Below are 22,018 nucleotides of genomic sequence, written 5' to 3' on the forward strand. Positions count from 1 at the left end.
AGAGAGGTATTGAAACTCACCAGAGACAAGAAACTACTATTATGGAGAACCAATTTGGTCTTATGCTAAGAAGATCCACGATAGAAGCTATTTACTCAGGAGAGTCATGGAAAGATTTAGCGAGTGTACGAAAGATCTCCATATGGTCTTTATTGACCTAGAAAAACTTATGGTAGAGTCCCTAGAGAGTTAATCTAGCAAGTACTAGAGAAGGGAAGTGTTTCAACTAAATATGTGGACATAGTTAAAGATATGTATAATGGTGTGGTGACTAGTGTAACAACTACGGGGGGAGGGGTCAAGGTAGTGAATTCCAAATTACAATTGGGTTAAATCAAGGATCAGCCTTAAGCCCTTATTTGTTTGCGCTTATCATGAATGATTTAACAAGAGACATTCAAGATGAGGTTGTTGTATGTTTTTTCCTTCAGTGTTCCCTGATTCCCAGGACTCAAACCCGGGCTGTGAAACCCACCTCTAATTTGAATTTTTTCGAACCTGTGTGATTACAGGTTCTGGGTCTGTGTCGATGCTTGCCTCTATGTTGTGGGCTGCATCGGTGGTGGATTCAGAGCAATCTTTTGACACACCTATGGAGGATTCCGAGGAGCCAGGACAGTTAGCTATCCTTGAGTCTGAAAATCCTGCCGGGTTCCAGCATATCAGTTTCTTATGCTAGACTTGTTGGGTCGAGCATATGCGGAACCTCACCATATCCTAGGCTGGTATATAGGTAAGAACCCCATTCTATGTATATATATATATATATATATATATATATATATACTATTCTTGTTTAATTACTGTACTAGGGGCAGAATGGTAAATTTTACCTAGTGGGACCCACACCCCTTTGTAGATCTAGACTGCTTAGGTGCCAACATACCCGGGCCCACTTCCATTACCTTTAAAATCCTAAATTACAACTTAAAAATTAGAATTAAGTAATTAAATTACTTTGAAAACAGATTAGAAAATTACATTTAAAAAACTGATTCTAATTAACAAGTAACAAACAGCCTTTAGTAGACTTCCTATATAAGAAATCCTTAGCTTAGGATTTCATTTCTACACCAAATAGAAATCCTTCCAGCCTTGGGAGCTTAGAAGAAAACCAAAGAAAAGAGAAGGAAAGCTGGGATTGCTCTCATCTAACCTTGAGATTCAATTGGAACTTGGGATTTGGGGCTGCCATCATCAAGAACACTCTAAATTCAGGTAAAGCTCCTAAACTTGAAACTGTTCTTCCCAAATTCCTCTCTTCTCTCTTCTCTCTTCTCTAATGGATGAATCATTGACCCATATCAACCCTAACAAGATGAACCCTAAATTGGGTTGCTCAAAACCCTAAATTGAAGACCTAATTAACCAATTTATTATTCTAGGAACAACCTGTAACCCTAAATCCCTATTTTCTCAACCTTTTCTCTATATGTTATGCTGTTTTCTTCTTAGAATTAAGACCTATTTCAGCCTAGACCTAATAGCTTAGATAGCTTTTGATAAAATCCCCATTTAAGACTTGGTTATAGCTTGGTAGGTTACTAAAACCAGGCTGTAATATCAGTCCCTCATCTCCTTCTCTCATTTCAGCCATTTTCTTAAGAAAAATTGCAGAAATTATAATTATTAAAAGTTTATTTGAAACCCTAATCTGATCCTACATGCAAATGGGTCAAAACCTTCCAATTGCTGTAATCTATCAAAGCCCTAAACTAATTTTGGGAAAGTAGCCCCATACTTCAATGATCCATGGACTTTGGATCCCAAAACAGACACTGCCAAGTGAACTGGATTCAGCCAGTTCTAAATCTGGTTCTACCTTTTGGCTTGTCTTGGGTTCTTAGGTACCTTAGGCTTTTACTTAGGACTATATTAGACCTAATATTTGTTATATATTGGTTATTTAGGGACTAATAACATCAAGTGGTGAGGTATTTGGTGTGTATTGGAGCTCCATTTGTCTAGGGATATTCTCCAGTACAGGTAAGGGAATTCTGACTTTCTTTGCAATGTTTCCTCTTTAATTTTTATTTATGCTGACTGCCATGTACATCCATCATCCTAATAGTATATTCATGTAGTTTTTATAGCTTTTGCTTTGCATTAGAAGTATGCATGTTATAGGTGTCATCTCATTTTTGCATTTGCATACTTTTATTATGATCTAATGTGACGTGTTGAGAAATGACGTTGGACTTCTAAATTACTATCTATCGCTACCTCATATGACATCATGTTTAGAAATGCATATGGTTAGGCTATCATTAACCCAAATGCTACGACCCTTGCCAACAGGGGTAAAGGTGTTGGATAACCCGTGGCAGGTCTGAAGGGTTAATACCGGAATGTCATTCATTGTCCCAGATCTGATGAGTGCATACTGAAATGTGAACAACAGTAGGGTTATCATTGGGGGTTCGTCGGGGTCTGATGTGTATATTCCGGAACTGGCGGGTCCCCACCATAGTAGAGTGGTATTCTTGGGAAGACTGATGAGTTCATTCCGTGACTGGGAATATCATACCTACTACAGTAGCATTTATACCTCATGAGACTTAGACATTGATGTTAGTAGCATTCTTAGATATAGGTCATGCAGCATGGACTATATGCTTGTGTTTGCATGTTTCTCTTGCTGGGTTCAGTGGAGCTCACCCCTGTGGTACCTATTCTTTTTCAGATAGTGCTGCTGGTTTTGAGAAACCATATGATGTTGATATTACTACTTCTGACTTCCACACTGAGGGAGACAGTGCGGTGCAGAAGTTTGAAGTTCATGAAGCCTTCTGTGGATGCGATGCATGCGCGTTCACTTGATCTGGCCTGATGGAGCAAGCTAATCTTTTTGTGTTTATAAACTTTTTGTGAGATATAATATGTAGCTACTGTTCTACTTTTGTACTTGTGGTGCCTTTTAAGAACTATACATTGTATCACAGGTTTCACTTAATACAAATACTCAATTATCATCTAATTCCTTTATTATTATTGTTATTATTACTGTTTATTCTCTTCCGCTGCAATGATTTACTGTGTTTATGAACTGTGATATGGAGTACTGCACTAATTGATCCTAGGGGATCGATTGAATGCCAGTTGGCATTCGGTCACACCTTGCCCTTACTAACCGGCCGGGGTGTGACACGGGCCACTGCGCTGGTGGTAACTAGACCTTGCGAAATGCGGGAGCCTTGTGCACTGGGTACAGCCCTCTCTCATATTGTTTGGTGGATGAGACAAAAGCAGGGATTAACACCAAGTTGGAGTTATGGAGATCAACCTTGGAATCAAAAGGTTTTAAGATAAGTAAAACAAAGATGGAGTATATGGTGTGTAGCTTTAGATACACAAGGACAGATAATGAAGTGGTGAAAATTGATGAGATGGAGATTCAGCAAAGTGATTATTTTAGGTATCTGGGCTCAATCATAAAAAAGAAGGTGACAGAGGATGATGTTTCACAAAGAATTAAAATAAGATGGATGAAGTGGAGAGGTGCGTCCAGAGTGTTGTGCAATCAACGTATTCCTTTAAAACTTGAAGGAAAATTTTATAGGACAGTCATACGACCGCTATGGTGTATGATGCGGAATGTTGTGTAGTTAAGAAGCATCATATAGATAAACTCAGTTTAGTTGAGATGATGTTGAGATGGATGTGTGGCAAAACTAGGAAAGATAAAGTAAGGAATGATCATGTTAGAGCGGATTTGGGAGTAGCTCTGATACATGATAAGCTACGAGAAAGTTGTTTGAGATGGCATGCCCATGTTCAATGGAGGCCTTTGGATGCTCTAATACGGAGGAGTGATTTGATTCAGATTGAAGGAGCTAAAAGACCCAGGGGTAGACCTAAAATGATTCTAGAAGAAGTGGTGAGGAAAGACATGCATAACTTAGGAAATATATCTAGTATGACCTCGAACAAAGCTGATTGGAGTGTAAGGATCCATGTAGCAAATCAAATTTAGTTGGGATAAGTCTGAGTAGTTGTTGTTATTGTTATAAGGTTTTTCCTCTTGTGAATTTTGGACAAAATGGATGGTATACTTCAAATTCCAACAAAACTGTTTTTTTGGATTAAAATAGAGTCTGGGTTTATGTTGAATAAAATTCAACCAAGCTGCAGGAAGTCTGACCCAAATTATTTTAGCAATAATGTTTAGCAGTGAGGTAAACCTTCTATTGGTTCAGAAAAGAATTCAAAAGTCAGCCAGCTGACCTAAACTACATCCATCGGACTTGTTATATTTACCATAGGGATCACACTAGTAGTTTACTAAGATGCAAGTCTGATGACCAAAAATAGATGGACCAATTTTATCACATAGTAATTATAACCTTTGAGTAAACTTGTGCATGCTTAACCATAAGAAATATAAGAGGCATCCATTAAATTCAAGCTGAAAATTCGTGTAGAAGATACCTGTTTGAAACCTTGTCAGCTCACTAGTAGCGGTGTATAAGTTGCTTGAAAGCATCCTTGTTTTTGGAATAGTAGTTAACCTCTGCCTGCAAAAGAAAGCATCATGGTGAGCTTCCTCATCATGCATTTGTTTGGTCAGGAATTCAATTTTTTGTTGACGCAAATGAATTAGATTGAATATAATGGCTTTCCACAACAATTTGCAGGCCTTGATGAAATAGTTCATTTTAACTCAAATGAGATTTAACGTTACGTTGTCCTCCAAATAGACAAAACTTATGAGGTACCTACACTCAATTGGTTCCAGAAAGACTAACATGCTTTCCAAAATATGAAGACTATGGTAGCGAGACATGGCAAGGATACAGAACTTTGGAGTATATGACATTGAAGATAAACTAAGAATGGAAGTACTTGAAATGATATGGCACTTTTTTTTGAAGCATCAAGGTAAAATAGTTTGAAGGCTGTTGACTCAAAATGATCAGGTTTTCCTTGTGGACATGGTGCATTTAGAGGTTGCATGCATTTATTTGTATTGATTTCATATTATTTGCCATTCATAATATCGACAATTTGGCATCACTTTAAATCAACATCTTTCTTAAAAACATTCCCAAGTATAAGTTAATAATTTGATCTACCAATCAAATTATAATTGCCCACAACTGAATGCAATCTAAAAGTGATTTTCTTCTTATAAAAAAAAATGCAATCTAAAAGGTACTCAGAAAGAAAACAAGGGTGAAATTTGAGTTAAAGATTCATAAGCAGTGAAACCTAGCTACCGGGCAATTCTCCGCTACCTAATCAAGTTTAGACCCAACTCCCCAAGACAGATTGACGACTCCCAATCTTTCAAAGAGAATCAGGTGTCAAAATGTCAACCAAATATTTATGCATGAGATTGTCAGGCTTGAAAGAATCCATATAACATCTTTTATGTATCTTCATCAGGTGAATAACTGACAAAGAGTAGAGGGTTTCAGTGGATTGTGTGGCACTGTTGTTCAATATCAAAAACAGGAGTTTAAATTTTTTGCTTGTATACATCAATAATGCAACATTTCGGAAACCTTTTGGAAATCAAGTTTGGGAGATTGAACTTGCCTTGCGAACACCAATTACAGCTGTCAGAAGCTTTTCATTGATCAGATCCTTTAAAATCTCATCTTTCTCAAGAGCTTCAACAGATTCAGAAAGTTCCTGTGGCAATCTTTCAAGTTCTCCATGGAGGCTGGAAGGGTTTGTTTCTGCATAGTTTAGCATGACTAAGATGTCAGGTCAAAGAATCATATTTGTAGATATGAACTACACACTAGCAACAAAAATCAGACAGGAATTCTAATATAAGGATCATCAGGGAAATGAAGACTCAACAAGTCATTATGCCAAATAAAAATATTGTTGTTAAATTAAACATTGCAAGCCCATTTCAGTGGTTTCGATTTAAAAAGGAAAACAAATTATATATTCTATTTTTCAGGCAAGCAGTCATCTTTTGTTTCTCTTATCAACCCAAATGCTCTTATGCCCAAATGACAGATTCAATGGTATGTGACGTTGGAACTTATACAGATTTCACAAAGAATTATTACTAAAAGCTTCATATGATAATAAGTTGCTAATTTAGCTCATGTTTTTAGGTTTCAATGGGTAGGAAAGCACCACAAGAAAATAAAAAAGGAAAACCATGAACCCACATTGAGCCTAATTTGGCTTTGACTCCAAAAGAAAAACACTAAATACTATAATACCTTTTCTTCTAATAAGTAGTGGGAATTTGGATAACCATTACTTTAAGTGAGCAGGGTTCCATCCTGCCCTTACACGCAACCCCTTCAGTCATGTCTCTTGAACTGCCACCTAGCAATTCAATTTTGGTAAACATATTGTCCACACCATCATATAGACATGTCAAATTTCAGACCAAACTAACCACTGTACAAGTCATTATAATGCTTTGAATTTTTTTTACTATCTAAAACATTTTCTAGAACCTTAAAGGACAAGGGCAAAAGCCCCATATCTAGTGGGCCATACAGTTGAGACTGGCAATGAAGTTTGACAAGTTATTTATCCAGGGAGTCCTCCATCTATCCCACAGTCAGACTGCAAACCATCAGTCCAAATAGCAGAAAATTACACTGTTTGTTGGAAAAGGTACCAGGAGAGAGTGTGGGGAAATAATTCTCCCTAACTATAATAATTTAAGGCACATTAATATCTCTATTCTCCACCACTTTGGATAGATAACTTGTGTAGGAAAGTATATGGTTTAAGTACGACGAAATTTGAAACTCCTCTAGGCCCGAGAATAACAATTCCATGTGAATGTAAATGGGTAAGGAGATACATTTTTGAGTATTAAACTTTACACAACATACCAACGGGTTCAGGTAAGCAAAGATGCCTCCGAAGGCCATCAATCCCAGCAGCGACTACTGAAGCCAAGCCCAAGTATGGGTTTGCACACCCGTCAAAGGATTTAATCTCAAAATTGCTTACGAATCCATCCGTTATTCCAGGTGGGCATGCTGTCCTCAATGGAGCTTCTCTATTTTCCTTTCCCCAGCAACGGTATGCCCCAGTCCATGTATTTGGTTGAATACGATCATAACTGCAGATGAATAAATCCATGACATCAACAAACAATGAATAAATTTTAGAAGCATCAAATCAAAGCAATGACCATTTGATTTTGGAATAAGTCTAAATTCTGTAAATCCTTACATTGCTACAGCCTACAAGGCTATTCATTCACTGTTTAAAACCATTTTATGAAAAATTCACCATTTTAAAAGTTTTTCCAAAATTAAAAGACCCAAATGAAAATCATTGGGATGCACCAAGAGCCTTTGGAGTTCAGATGATATGAAACAAGGATTTGATTTGTAAGTGGAGTGACATATAATTACAATAATAGTCATATTCAAGATTAAGCAAGAGAGACATAAGAAATCATACTTTAAAATTGGTTCTCCAACAGTGATGTGAATGTGAACAAAAAACTCTTGCAAAATTAATGCAAATTCTTAGGTTTCATAAACATAGTTCACTTCAGTTAGTAACCCATACTATAATAAAGAAATAATAATGTCAGAGAATTCAAAATGTAATCAATTTACAATGAAGCACAAAATCCTCAACCTATTTGGAAGTGGAGCTGCAAATGCTAGGATTGAAGGAAGATGATTAAGAACTCCAGCCATGAACTCCTCTCCGATCTTGGAAATTCCATGTCTAGATGATTCACTGGATGCCATAAATACATTCTTTCCATTTTCCCACAGACTTAAATGCACGTGGGATCCAGAGCCTAAATCCTCCAATGAGTACCTAAGGAAGTATGTAGGAACAGCCATGCAATGTGTAAAAAAGTTAGTTTCTTATGGCTCTCAAAGCGCATAGTTTGGGTCTACTTTGAAGGATATCTATGAAATAAACTTGCAATCCAACATAAAGAAATATAAAAAAATTGAAGGAGTAATTGCAACGTCTGGAATGAGACAAATTGAGTTACTGATAGAACCAGGTGTAAGCTAATCACAGAGTCACTGGAGATTAAAAATCTGATAATTGCATTTATCATGGGAAACTGCATTCCATCCTCTCAAGCTCGTCAAATAATTTCATATCATACAATGAAATAAATAGTTCTTTTAAGTGCTATGGAATTAGGGTTGTAAACAGGTCAGATATGGGGTGGATATGTGCATACCAGATACAGATCAATTACTTAAACGGATAACCACAAATATTTGACTAAATATCCAAGAGATCCCTATAGGTGGGTGGGCACCGAGTCAGAATTTTCCTATAAAATATACTACAGATATATAAATATTCCACTTGTTAAATAAACAAAAGAGTGACCTTATACAAATGAAGACCTTATATGGAACTATATACCTTTTATTTTATTAAAAATTACACCTAACACCTCTAATTAATGGAGTGGTTATAAGGAAACAGAAAAACATATAATACTTTTTCAACAACAACAACAATCACTGATCAGGTATAAGCTGTTGGATCTTAATCAGATTGAATATTGTTGTATACATAGCCTACTTAATCAGACCGAACACAAATACAGTTTCGGATAATATCTGATCCATTAAGAGCCATATATGGAGAAGGTCAACTTATGTAGATTTATGTATATTGCCTTTTTATATAAGGTTTAGACAATGGGCTGTGTCAGTCAGATCTGTGTCCATACCAGGTGTGGCTCCTGTTTTGAAAGTGTCAAGGTAACAAAGTCAACATACCAGATTTTTGGTGGCCAGGCCAACTGAGTCATATTGCCAACAATCAACTTTCCCCTTGTACCTTTAATGGTTACATATTTAATAGGTTTGAATTTTTGAAGCTATAGAATAATATTACGAGGACAAGCTTCTTACATGGACCCTTTGGAGAGCCTTCACTAAAAGGCCCTAAAAAACTGCCACGTGGCACGTTATTTGGATCTCAAAAATTGTGGTCATATTGTCCCCATCCTTGACTCGTCTACCATTATAGGATTCAGCTCAAAAGCATTACACCATATGTCTCAAGCTTACTCAAGATTTAGATGATTAGGGAAGGAATTTGGCTTCAAAGCTTCACAGTCTGAACCACATGGTCCTCTATATAATAGTTATTATTGCCATATCAGCCCCTCTACTGTTAGACAGCTTGAAATGCACAACAGCAAATCAACAAGAGGGTGAGACATGGTGAGATAGGAGACAAAATTCAACATGTAGACTATGCAAAGGGTGCTCTATCTGTCCAACAGTGGAATCATCAAGATCAGCCATCCATGTGCCTCAAAAATGGTGGACCGGTTAGAGAGGGCATAAGAATAAGATGACAACAACAACAGAAATATCAGTAGTAGTAGCAGAAGCAGTAGCCGTGGTAGCATGGTTAATAATTGACTTCAACAAGACTCTGCAATAATTGAGAACAACAAAAACTAAAATAGAAACAATTAAAAAATATACAACGTTAACAAATCGTTCACTTTGATTTCCCCTCGCAACAAAAGAAAAAAGAGGGTGCAATCACCATTGACTCGTGGTAGGTTTCAGCTCAAAAGCGTTACACTACATGACACAATCTTAATCAAGTTTTGGATGATTAGGGAAGGATTTTGGCTTCAAGCATCACAGATTGCCAACCACATGGTATTCTATCTATCTAACAGTTACTATTTCCATATCAACCCCTCTACTAGTTGGAAGTCAAAGATTGTAAGAGAACAAGAAGACAAGAAGAGAGATGAGAGTAGAAGGTTGAAGGAGAAGAAGGAGAAGAAGGAGAAGAAGAAGAAGAAGAGAAATGATGGTAGAATGTTGTGTTTTAGAAAATGTTCTCTACCACACATATATTACTTCACTTACATAATATATGGAAATACATACAACTCCCTAGGGAAGTAAAAAGTAAAAAAGGACAAATATAATGTAAGACAATAAGTAAATAAACTAGTTCCCAAAGTACTCTTAATATATAAACTCTAACACTCCCCCTCAAGCTGGAGAATAAATATCATAATTCCCAGCTTGCTCAACACGGTACTGAACTGATGATGAATGAGTCCCTTTGTGAAGATATCTGCCAACTGATCACTAGTCCTTACAAAAGGAGTGCATATGTAGCCACAGTCAATCTTCTATGTGATGAAGTGTCTATCCACCTCTATGTGCTTTGTTTGGTCATGTTGCACGAGATTGTGAGCTATGCTAATAGCAGCCTTGTTATCACAATAGAGACGCATAGGTTCAAACCCCAACTCTTGGACTAGCCTTCTCAACCATAGAAGTTCACATACTCTATGAGCCATGGTTCTAAATTCTGCCTCTACACTTGATCGAGCTACAACCGGCTGTTTTTTACTCCTCCATGTAACCAGGTTACCAACTACAAATGTGCAATATCCAGATGTAGATCTTCTGTCAGAAACTGAAACAGCCCAATCAGCATCAATGTAGCCTTCTATCCTCAAATGGTTATACCTAGCATACAATAGCCCTTTCTCTGGGGTGGACTTCAAGTATCTAAGAATGCGGTATACAACATCCAATTGTCCACTCTTGGGGGCATGCATAAACTAGCTCAACACTCCCATTGCATAAGTGATGTCTAGGCGTGCCAAAGACAAGTAGATAAGCTAGTTGGATTTTAGGTTAAGGATGCAAGTAAGAAAAGGAGGAGAAGTTGAAGGAGACGAAGAGAGGAAGAAGAGAACAAGGGATTGGAAGAGAGATATTTCGGTTGTAACTTGTTGTGTTGGAGAGAGCACTCCACACATCTATATTGCATCAATGATATTAAGGAAAATATTACATCCATCTCCCTAGGGAGGTAAAAGATAAAAAGGGATAAAAAAGGAGAAAAAATATATAATAAGGCAACTAGACATAAGACTAGTTCCTAAACTACCCTTATTACATAACTTCTAATACTCCCCCTCAAGCTGGAGAATAAATGTCGTGCATTCCCAACTTGCATAATAGGCTACTAAAATGAAGGGAGATAAGTCCCTTGGTGAAGATGTTTGCCAGTTAATCACTGGTCTTCACGAAAGGGGTACAAATGCAGCCGGATTCAATCTTCTCCTTGATAAAATGTCGATCCACTTCAATATGCTTTGTTCTGTCATGTTGCACTAGATTGTGAGCAATACTGATGGCTGCCTTGTTATCACAGTAGAGTCTCATAGGCCCTTCAGTGTCAAACCCCAATTCTTGAACTAGTCTCTTCAACCAAATGAGTTCACACACTCCATGAGCCATAGCTCTAAATTCTGCCTTTGCACTAGATCTGGCTACAACAAGCTGTTTTTTGATTCTCCATGTAACCAAATTACCTCCCACAAAGGTACAATAGCCTGAGGTAGATCTCCCGTCTGTAATGGATCCAGCCCAATCGGCATCAGTGAAACCTTCCACTCTCAAGTGATTGTGCCTTGCATACAACAGTCCTTTCCCTGGAGAGGACTTCAAATATCTGAGAATACGATACATAGCATCCAAGTGGCCACTCATGGGGGCATGCATGAATTGGCTCATAACTCCCATGCATAAGAGATATCTGGGCGTGTCATAGAAAGATAGATAAGCTTCCCTACTAGCCTTGGGTATTTTCCCGCATCAACAAGAGGACCATAATCTTCTCCTAGTTTGTGATTCTGCTCAATAGGAGAATTTGCTGGTTTGTAGCCTAACATCCTTGTCTCTGTCAACAAATCAAGAACAAACTTTTGTTGACATATGTTGATTCCACTCTTGGTCCTCAATACTTCAATTCCTAAGAAGTACTTCAAGGGACCCAGATCTTTGATTTCAAACTATTGAGCTAAGTAGTTTTTTAGTTTATCTATCTCAGTTGTATCATCTCCAGTGACCACAATATCATCAACATAGATAATGAGGGCTGTGATGGTACCATTGCCCTGCTTGGTAAAGAGAGTGTGGTAAGCTTGGCTCTGAGAATATCCATTCTTCAAAATAGCCTGCCGGAAGCGCTCAAACCATGCCTTTGGTAACTGTTTGAGCCCATATAGTGCCTTCTTGAGGAGGCAAGGCATTTTGAAGCCTGGTGGGGTTTGCATGTACACTTCCTCTTTCAAGTCGTCACGAAGAAAGACATTCTTCACATCCAACTGATATAATGGTCAATCTTTATTAGCAGCCAATGATAAGAGAACTTTTATAGAGTTGTGCTTAGCCACAGGAGCAAATGTCTCCTGATAGTCAATTCCATAGACTTGACTGTACCCTTTGGCCACCAACCTTGCTTTGTGTCTCTCAACAGTACCATCAGATTTATAATTGATTGTGTAGACCCATCTGCATCCAACTGGGACACGTCCCCTGGGAAGATCCACCAATCGCCAAGTACCATTCTTCTCAAGTGCCATCATCTCCTCAGACATAACTTATCTCCACTTTGGGTCAGACATAACATCAGTAACATTTTTGGGAATAGAAGCAGTAGAGAGGGCAGCAATAAAGGCAAGAACTGTAGGAGAAAGAGCATCATAGGAAACAAACTGGGCTATAGGATTAGTACAAGCTCTTTTCCCTTTTCTAACAGCAATAGGAAGGTCTAAATCAGATGGAGTAGAAGGGATGTCACCTGATGGAGGAAAATGAATCTCAGGATGTAGATCCAAAGAGGATTCTTGGTAGGTCTTCTTACTCTTCAAGCTTTCACCTCTTTTGTACCCAATGTGGTAATCCTTTTCCTTACCTTTCTCATTACCAAAACCACTTTCAACAACCAATTTTGTATTCACACCTGATTGATCATCGGTATCAACTACATCCACAGTTCTGTGTTTTCCAATGTCAAGCATAAAAGGAGAGATAGGCAGAGGAGAAGGAAGGAAATCAGTAGCCTGTTCACTTCCACAATTCTCCCCCTGAAGAGGATGCTGAGAAGGTGCAAAGAAAGGGATAAACTCAAGAAGGTGACATCCTTGGAGACAAGGCACCGGCGAGAAGAAGAGATAGCACTTGTAACCTTTGGTAGTAGAAGAGTACCTAAGAAAGATACACTTGAGAGCTTTGGGATCAAGTATAATGCGAGCGGATTTGTTAACATGCACATAACAAACACAACCAAAGACTTTAGGAGGAAGAGAGAAAGCAGAAACCTGGGGAGATAAGATGTCCAAGGGAAATTTGAAATCAAGAAGTTTGGTAGGCATGCGATTGATGAGAAAGGAAGCAATGAGAAGAGCTGCAGACCAGAAGGTCTTGGGAACATGCAAACCAAACAAGAGACTAAGGGTGTCGTCCAAATCTCCAATGAATGGAGATTTTTCTTCTTAGCAACCCCATTTTGTTAAGGTGTGTCAACACACGTGAGGTGATGGATAATGCTATTATTAGTAAAGAAGGTTTGGAGGCCACCAAACATGTATTCTCCCCCTTTATCAGACCGAACAATTCTGATTCGAGTATCAAACTGAGTAAGAATCATCTGATAAAAGTTCTTAAATACATCACAGACATCACTTTTATGTTTCATAAGAACAGTCCATGTAGCACGAGAAAAATCATCAACAAATGACACCAAGTAACGATAGCCAAATAAAGAGGTAGTAAGGGAAGGTCCCCAAACATCAGTATGCACAATATGGAAAGGAGCGGCAGTTCTATTACCATGATATGGATATGAAGAACGACAATGTCTGGTAAACATACATGGTTCACATTGAAAAACATGAGAAGAAGCAATAGAAAAAAATAAGTGAGGTAATTGTTTCCTTATTACAACAAAAGATGGATGGCTAAGACGATGATGCCATAACATAACAAAATCCATAAAACTACAATCATTACGTCAACACACATAGGACTGAGTTGTGGGCCAAAAAGGTTAAAAAAGGTAAAGGCCTTGCCCCTTATGTCCACTACCAATAATCCTCTTCGTCACCAAATCCTGAAAAAGACAGTGAGAAGGAAAAAATATGACAACAGTTCAGAGATTTAGTCAAATGACTCATAGATAAAAGATTAAGTGTAAGGTTAGGGACATGAAGAACAGAAGTAAAAGAAATATATGATGTAACAGGGATACTACCCTTACCAGATATGGAGGAAAGGGAGCCGTCAGCTACCCTAACCTTATCCTTACCAGAGCAAATGGTATAGGAATCATAATAATGGGACGTACCAGTCATGTGGTCAGTGGCACCAGAATCAATGACCCAAGGCTGGACTGCAGTAGAAGCTGAGGTGGAGATCTATAAAGCTGAGGATGAAGAAGAGCTGGCCACTGTGGGTACAGGAGATGTGCTCAGCTGTGACATGACCTTGCAAAACACTGCGTCTGCCAAAGTGGATTCATCCTGTGTAGCATCTGCCTCAGCCATCACAGAGTGTGCTTTAGCTCCCCCTTTACGGCCGCCACGACCTCATGTGCCAGGAGGACGACCATGAAGAGACCAACATCTATCCTTGGTGTATCCAGTCCTCCCACAATGATCACATTTAAACCTGTCTCTACCAACTCCACTGGCACCAACTGTCTCCACTGCTCTATCTTCCTCACGGTTAGGCCCATGGCCTCTACCACCTCCACGGGTGCCTCGGAAAGAACTTGAATTGAGAGTTGACCGCTCAAGAGATGATGCTAGTGTTGGTTCCATAGCAACAAGCCAAGTCTCCTCATTTTGTAAGCAACTACAGACCTCACTAAGAGATGGAAGGGCTGACAGGCCTAAAATCTGGAGCCTGACTGGTTCTTAGTCAGGGTTTAGACCACCAAGTAAAGTGAAGACACGCTCCTTTTCAAGAGTTCGATACATCTTTGCTTCATCCTCTGGGTTGGTCAATTGAAGATCCCTGTAGAGGTCATACTCCTCCAAAAGACTAAAAAAATCACTGTAGTACTCAGAAATGGTCCTGTCACCCTGTCTCATTGAGTTAATTTTTTGGTGAAGTTGATAGACCTTGGCAGAATCACTCACTCTATCAAAGGTCTGGGAGACACTGTCCCAGATTGCCTTGGCAGTTTCTTTTCTTATAAACCTTCTCCCAATCATAGTACTATATCTCGCGATATATCGGTATCTCGGGCCTACCGAGATATCCAAAATATCTGAGATATCGCGAAATATGACCGAAATATTGCATTTTTTCTGCAATATTTCGGGGGTCCATCTCGGGGGGTATTTGGCCATATCTAGGCCTGAAACTTCATGAACAGCCTTATTTAAGCTTAATAAACACATTGAAACCATAAAATTGTAAAAATGTGAATTCAAATTGGTGTGTTGGGCTTGCACCCTTAATTGACATACGGTCGCCGACCCTAATGTATAAATAGTTAAATACACATAGATTAATGAAATCACAACTTAAGTTACAAATTACAAGTGCTAAACTGCTAATAGTAGTTGTTGTGCCTCGCTGGATCAATCCCACTCATGCCTCGCTGGAGTCGACGTCCATTGCTCTCTGTTTGAAGGACATATGTGGACCACGGTATAGAATCGGAGAAGAAACGAGTGTAGTCATCCACAAGTGTCACGTAAATGGAATCATCAACATACTGTAGGTAACCTATCCTAGGATATAAACTAGGGTTACCATTCGATCCAGACCGTGAAGAAGATGATCCACTGTGATATGATGTTGGCGCCGGCGCAAGAGACGATGGTATTGGTTGCATGTATGGCTGGTGAGGTTGGTAGCTAGGTCCGCTAGGGTATGCAAAGATGTTATCTACAAAAGATGATCCAGTATGTTCCTGGGACTGGGACTGGTAGTCATAGTCCCCTACCCCACTAAACTGCCCATATGATGATGATCCATATCCATATCCACCGTAAGGTTGTGATGCACCATAATCCGATGCCAATGGAGTGGCGTATGCGTCGCCAAAAGATGGGGCACGCCAATGTCCAATCGGTCCTCCCTCCCTATCACCCATACTCAAACCACCAACAGAGCTAGATAGGTTATCAATGTCCATGTGATCGTGTTGAACGTGTTTGTCGACCCCTACGCTTCTGCAGTATGTATGTAGGGGGCCTCTTGAGGGTGGGGGTGCGGGGGCACGTGCTCCGTGGTCCATATCTTATGTGGCATGATCAAACTGTGTCTCTCCAGTGAATCGGAGTGGCTCTATAGGTGCCGTATCCTGGGCCTCCTGGTCTACCACATAACGCTCTCGCATGCCGTCAAATTCTTCACAAGCATCACCACCACCAACATCACCACTACCAGCATTACCACCACCAGCATCACCATCACCACCACCACATCACCATCATCACCATCATCATCATTTGAGGACTTAGACCAGTCTTCATCATCAGCAACATTGCCACCAGGTGGGCTGGAATGGTATGGGTGAGGCTTCCTCGCATGTATCGACCCTCGTCGGCCGTATACTCGTCCACATCAGCACCAATCTCAGAAGCTATCATGGGGTCGGGCCTACCTCCCTCCTCATCCAACACTGGCTCACCTCTATCCCTCACCCAATCCACAATAGGGTCCTCATCGTCTGAGTCAACTTGAAAGATGTCAGCTAGATCAATGGTGCCCCTCTGTCCCTCATGTCCCATGCGTATGTGTTGCAGTTTCAGCCTCAAGTTGCAGTGCACATACACCATGTCAGATAAACGTTGAGACCCCAATCTGTTGCGTCTCTTAGAGTGGATGAGTGCAAAGGTACTCCAGTTCCTCTCACAACCAGATGCAGAACATGTTTGGGCAAGGACTTTAATTGCTATTCTTCTCAAGTTTTCAGCCGATTCCCCATACAACACCCACCATTCAGCTGCATTACAAGTTTACAACAAAAAAGACATGTGTCAAATGTTGTTTCAACTTTCAACTTTCAAATTTCAATACATATGTAATTTAAAACTTAAAAGAATTACCAAGATCACCACGTGCTCGCTCAGATCGCAGCCTCGGTTCCAAAACTTCCCAATGCATCCCTAAATACCTTGATCTACACCCATGTGGAAAATTAGTAAGTACTTCTTCACTACTTATTTGAAAGCATCAATAAGTTGAGTTTCCAAATGAACTCACTTCATTGTTGCAAATTGCTTGTAGTGTACCATCCGGCTCCAACTTCTTCACTACTTGTTTCACAAAGATCAATAAGTTGAGTTTCCAACCCAAGCCTATTGTTATATTGATACTTAGGGTTGTAGTATTTGAAATATGACATATAGAATAGAGGTATTGTCAAATGCATAGGTAATTAGTAAATAATAATACTATGAATTAGTAAACATAAAACAAATTTACTCACCGACCCTTATGCAGTGGATGCATAAGTTGATTCTCCTAGCGAGCATTTATGATATCTAAGAAGTGTTTGCACTGCGAGGAGCCACACTATAGACACTATCTTTCATCAAGTCTATTGCAAGATATAGGACTGGCATGGTTGGGCCCTTCAAAGCGGAATCAGCAACATGTAGAACTTTAACTACTGGCTCTAAAACTTTCACCACTTTCCTTAGTTTGGTGCAGAAGTCCTCAGATGACATCGTTGCTTGTGCTTCCCTCCCATTTGCAGTCTTGGAACCCTTCCATTCAAACCACTCCTCGAAGCAAACATGCTTCTCGGCCCGGCCTTCTTTGTCTCAATGCTTTTGAGGGCAATGTAGTTGGTGGCAAATCTTGTGATGCCAGGCCTAACCAAGTCACTCCCCACATTTTTCCCTCAATAGATTGAGTGCATAGGAGTGGTTGTATACAAAGTTGGTGACTTGTCTTGCACTTACAACCACAGTCTTCACCAACTTTAACTTTCCCATATATTTTAGCATTAAGTCAATGCAATGGGCTGCATAAGGAGTCCGGAAGAGCCGGTACTTACTATTGTTCATCATCTTCTCACCGGCCAGCTTGAAGTTACTACTATTGTCGTTCATAACTGACAACATTCTCAATACCCACATCTTTTTCCACTACTTCCTTTAACAATCAGTAAATATATTTTGCATCCTTTATCTCTTTGGATGCATCCAGCAGTTGAGGAACACGTCCTCCCATCACAATAAACCATGAAATTGATGATGGACTTTCTTGTAGGCCCAGTCCATCCATCTGCCATTATAGTCACCCCATATGTCTCCCACATATTCCTCATCTCACTAATGTACTCATCAATCTCACTCTTTTGTTGAGGTAGATAAACATTCATTACCTCATATGGGGTGGGGCCCTTGAATCCTGGGCCAGCCTCTGCAATGGTATCTATCATGGTATCATAATGGGGGCCTTGTGCAGTGTTTGCTGGGATGGTATGGTATAGCATCCACTTAGTTATTGATTCTTTAACCAATCCCTTCATCCCCTTCCATGCTCCTTTGATTCTAGGTTGACTGCTTCCTTTCTTCTTATGCAATTTAGGATCAGATGTTGATGGTGGTACTGGTACTGGTAGAGGTGTTGGGGCTGCCCTCACACTTTGTGATCTTTTAAAAGGATTCAAAGTTCTAGGACCTCCAGAACTGCCAGCTCCTTCACTACCCCCTACTCTTTGTCTCTGCTGATCATCTTGAAAACTTACTCTACTCCTTGAAACAGTCCGCCTAAAATCCCTAGCCTCCTCTGTTGTTTGTATGTCATTAGGTACTGCAATGTCATCATCATCATCATCAGAGGAGGAGTCATCATCATCATCATTGTATCGTCTTCCTCCTCCCATCGAACTCCTCACTGTATCCTCAAGTTGTTCTCTTATCCTTTGCTTGTCGCCTTCCTCTTCTTTCTTCCCCTCAAACTATCACCAATCTCCTGGCTACTTCAAGAGGGACCATATGACAACCTACAACATCTTTAGATCCTCCATCAAGATGTTGTTTAAGTCTCACTGGACCCACCTCCCATAAATTGCATGTGACAATAGTTACATATAGATTTTCTCTTATCCCCATCAATGGGAGTACCATGTAACCATACAATGTCACCCCTATGCTGGCTGGCTGGTCTCTCTTGTTCCCTCTGTTCTCTTTGTTCCCTCCGCCCCCTTTGTTGACTACTTTCCCCCACCTTTTGTTTGCCCTTCGCACGTTGTCTATCACGATCCGCCATAATGATACTTGTTTACTGCAATGTAAGTAACACAAATGATTAAAAAACTTAATGTAGATGCACTTCAATTGACACTTTTAGATTACTAATACACTTGTATAGTTATTTAATATTTTTCCCCTAACCCTTATATTTTTCACATAATTAAAACCAATTTTTTATATATAATGTTAATATAAGTATTGACCTAACACAACAAAACCAAAAATTAGTAAACATAATATACATGTAATGCATCTCAAAACATATAGAAATAACTTTCATATTTTTTCATTATTTTTTAAACTTAAAACTCATTTTTTTCCTTATTTATTTCTGTTTTTTTAATTTTTTATATATTTTTCTTAATTTTCGAAAATTAAAAGAATTATTTAAGAGCAGAAAAATAAATCCGACACTGTGAAGCCATAGATCGACCATTGGTGTCTAACATATATTTAATTCATTACCATCTAAGTCATATTACCCCTAATTATTTCCTATTTTAGTTGTAGGAAAATGAATTTTTAAAACCAGAAAAAAAATAAAAAAAATACATATGGGAAAAAAATTTCGACACCGTGAGGCTGAAGATCGGCCTCCGGTGTCTAACATATATTAATATCATCAACATCCAACAATATTTGTACAAAGTTTTTTAAAAAAAAATAGTTTTAGAGAAATAGAATTTACCTCAAATAATGAAAATAGGCTTGGATGATGAGCTTAGATGACTCTCCGACGTCTTCCCGGCGACAAGGAGCTTCAACAATGCTTGGATGAGGCTTGGAAAGGAGGAAGAAAAGCAAAAAATGAGGAAGAAGAGAGAAAAATTGATTTTCAACAGCTCTCGGTCGAAATATCGACCAAGAGCTGCGAAATATGGTATAAAAGGGGCCTTAGTGTGACACTATTTGTCACTTTTTCAATATCTCGCGATTTATCGTGAGATCTCACGATATATCGTGAGATCCACGATATATCGACGAGACATTGTATTTTTTTGTTTCGGAAGTGTTTCGTATCTCGGCCATGTCGAGATTTACGAAATATGGCAATATATCGCCGATATATCGCGAGATTTTATACCATGCTCCCAATCTCGGGCTTCATGGAGAAGATTAACCATGTCATGATTGTAGAATTTTCGGTCTCCCATTTCTTATAGGTAGGTGAACCAGGCTCTGGGGCTTTAATAGCACCTGTAATGTGCCCAAGTTTCCCTTTGCTCCTAAGGAAAAGCTTCACAGAGTGTGACCAGTCCAAGTAATTAGTGCCACCAAGTCTCACAAAGGAAATCTATAGATGTGTGCTCTCATAAATCAACTGAGGAGCTGTTGGAGTGGGCTGTGAATCAGCCGAACCAAGTCCAGATGTAGCTGAATCAACCATATTGTAAAGGAAATGGCACTTGACCATAAACTTAGTTATCCCAATAAGGTGGGGAGTACACACTCAACCCAAATTAGGATTCCAAACACAAGAAATAAGTTCCAGCAAGAGAGGAAACAAGCATAGGCTTAACAAAACCTCACCCTAACCCTTTATATGAAGCAACACCCACTCAAACAAGTTTCAAGACCTCAAACAAAGATATCCATAGTCATTCCTCTACCAAGGGAGAAGTCCATGGCACTCCAAATGTAAGAAAAAAGGAGTAGCAGCAGTTTCGGGTTTACCCTTGGAGCATAAATAGGACCCCACGAGAATGAGCTATGCTCAAACAAAACCCTCATTCATCAGGGAGGAACCCTTGGAGCATAAATAGGACCCTTGTATGATTCTATTGAGCTATTCCAAGCTCCAAACACATGCCGAGGAAGAAAGAGACATTGCCTGCAAGCTTGAGCTAGCGGAAACCCTAGCTGCAACTTGGTTTGCTTCACGAACTTCAATTGAGCTTCAAAATAGCTCAAGGATCATCTTCAATCAACCAATAGGTTGTACATAAGAGCCTCTTCCTTGAAATTCCTTGAGTTCTAGGATTTCAAAGAGAGGGAACGAATAGGGGAAAGAGGAATAATACGACTCTCAAACCTAAAGCTCTGATATTAAGTTGGATTTTAGGTTAAGGATGCAAGTAAGAAAAGGAGGAGAAGAAGAGAGGAAGAAGAGAATAAGGGAATGGAAGAGAGATATTTCGGTTGTATCTTGTTGTGTTGGAGAGAGCACTCCACAAAACTATACTACATCAATGATATTAAGGAAAATATTACATCCACCTCCCTAGGGAGATAAAAGATAAAAAGGGATAAAAAAAGAGAAAATACATAATAAGGCAACTAGTTCCTAAACTACCCTTATTACACAACTTCTAACAAAGCTTCCCCACTAGTCTCTGGTATTTTCCTGCATCAACAAGGGGAGGACCGCAGTCTTCTCCTAGCTTATGATTCAATAGGAGAATTTGCAGGTTTGCAACCCGACATCCTTGTTTCTTTCAACAGGTCCAGCACAAACTTTCTTTGACATATATTTATTCCCTTCTTGGACCTTGACACTTCAATTCCAAAGAAATACTTCAGGGGTCCCAAATCTTTGATTTCAAACTATTGGGTCAAATAGGTCTTCATCCTTCCTATCTCAGCCTTGTCATCTCCAATCACTACAATGTCATCAACATAAACCATTAGAGCTGTAATGGTGCCATTACCTCGCCTAGTAAATAAGGTGTGATCAGCAAGGACTCTGGGAATACCCATTCTTCAGAATAGCCTGCCTGAACCGCTCAAATCACGCCTTTGGGGATTGTTTGAGACTGTATAGTGCCTTATTGAAGAGGCACACTTTCCCTTCAGCTGAAGAGAGCTTGAAGCCGGGTGGAGTTTGCTAATACACTTCCTCTTCCAAGTCCCCATGGAGGAAGGCATTCTTCACATCTAACAGATATAATGGCCAATCTCTACTTGTCGCCAATGATAAGGGAACCCTTATAGAATTATGTTTAGCTACAGGAACAAATGTCTCTTGATAGTCAATCCCATACACTTGATTATACCCTTTGGTCACCAACCTTGCCTAGTACCTCTCAACCGCAC

At 39.4% G+C, this 22,018-nt stretch overlaps 1 protein-coding gene across 3 annotated transcripts in view; it reads right to left on the minus strand.

Moving 5' to 3' along the window:
* Positions 1 to 22,018, minus strand: part of LOC122655572 (protein fluG) — a 97,509-nt gene that overhangs the window by 6,792 nt on the left and 68,699 nt on the right. For all 3 annotated transcript variants that reach the window (XM_043849788.1, XM_043849787.1, XM_043849789.1), the window contains exons 15-18: positions 7,579 to 7,767; positions 6,816 to 7,048; positions 5,539 to 5,681; positions 4,429 to 4,514 (exon numbers count right to left, since the gene is read on the minus strand). In XM_043849788.1, coding sequence (XP_043705723.1) covers positions 4,452 to 4,514; positions 5,539 to 5,681; positions 6,816 to 7,048; positions 7,579 to 7,767 — 628 coding nt within the window. In that variant the 3' untranslated portion in view covers positions 4,429 to 4,451. The remainder of the gene's footprint in view (positions 1 to 4,428; positions 4,515 to 5,538; positions 5,682 to 6,815; positions 7,049 to 7,578; positions 7,768 to 22,018) is intronic.

Source organism: Telopea speciosissima, chromosome 3 (genome assembly GCF_018873765.1).
Source record: "Telopea speciosissima isolate NSW1024214 ecotype Mountain lineage chromosome 3, Tspe_v1, whole genome shotgun sequence".
NCBI lineage: Eukaryota > Viridiplantae > Streptophyta > Magnoliopsida > Proteales > Proteaceae > Telopea > Telopea speciosissima.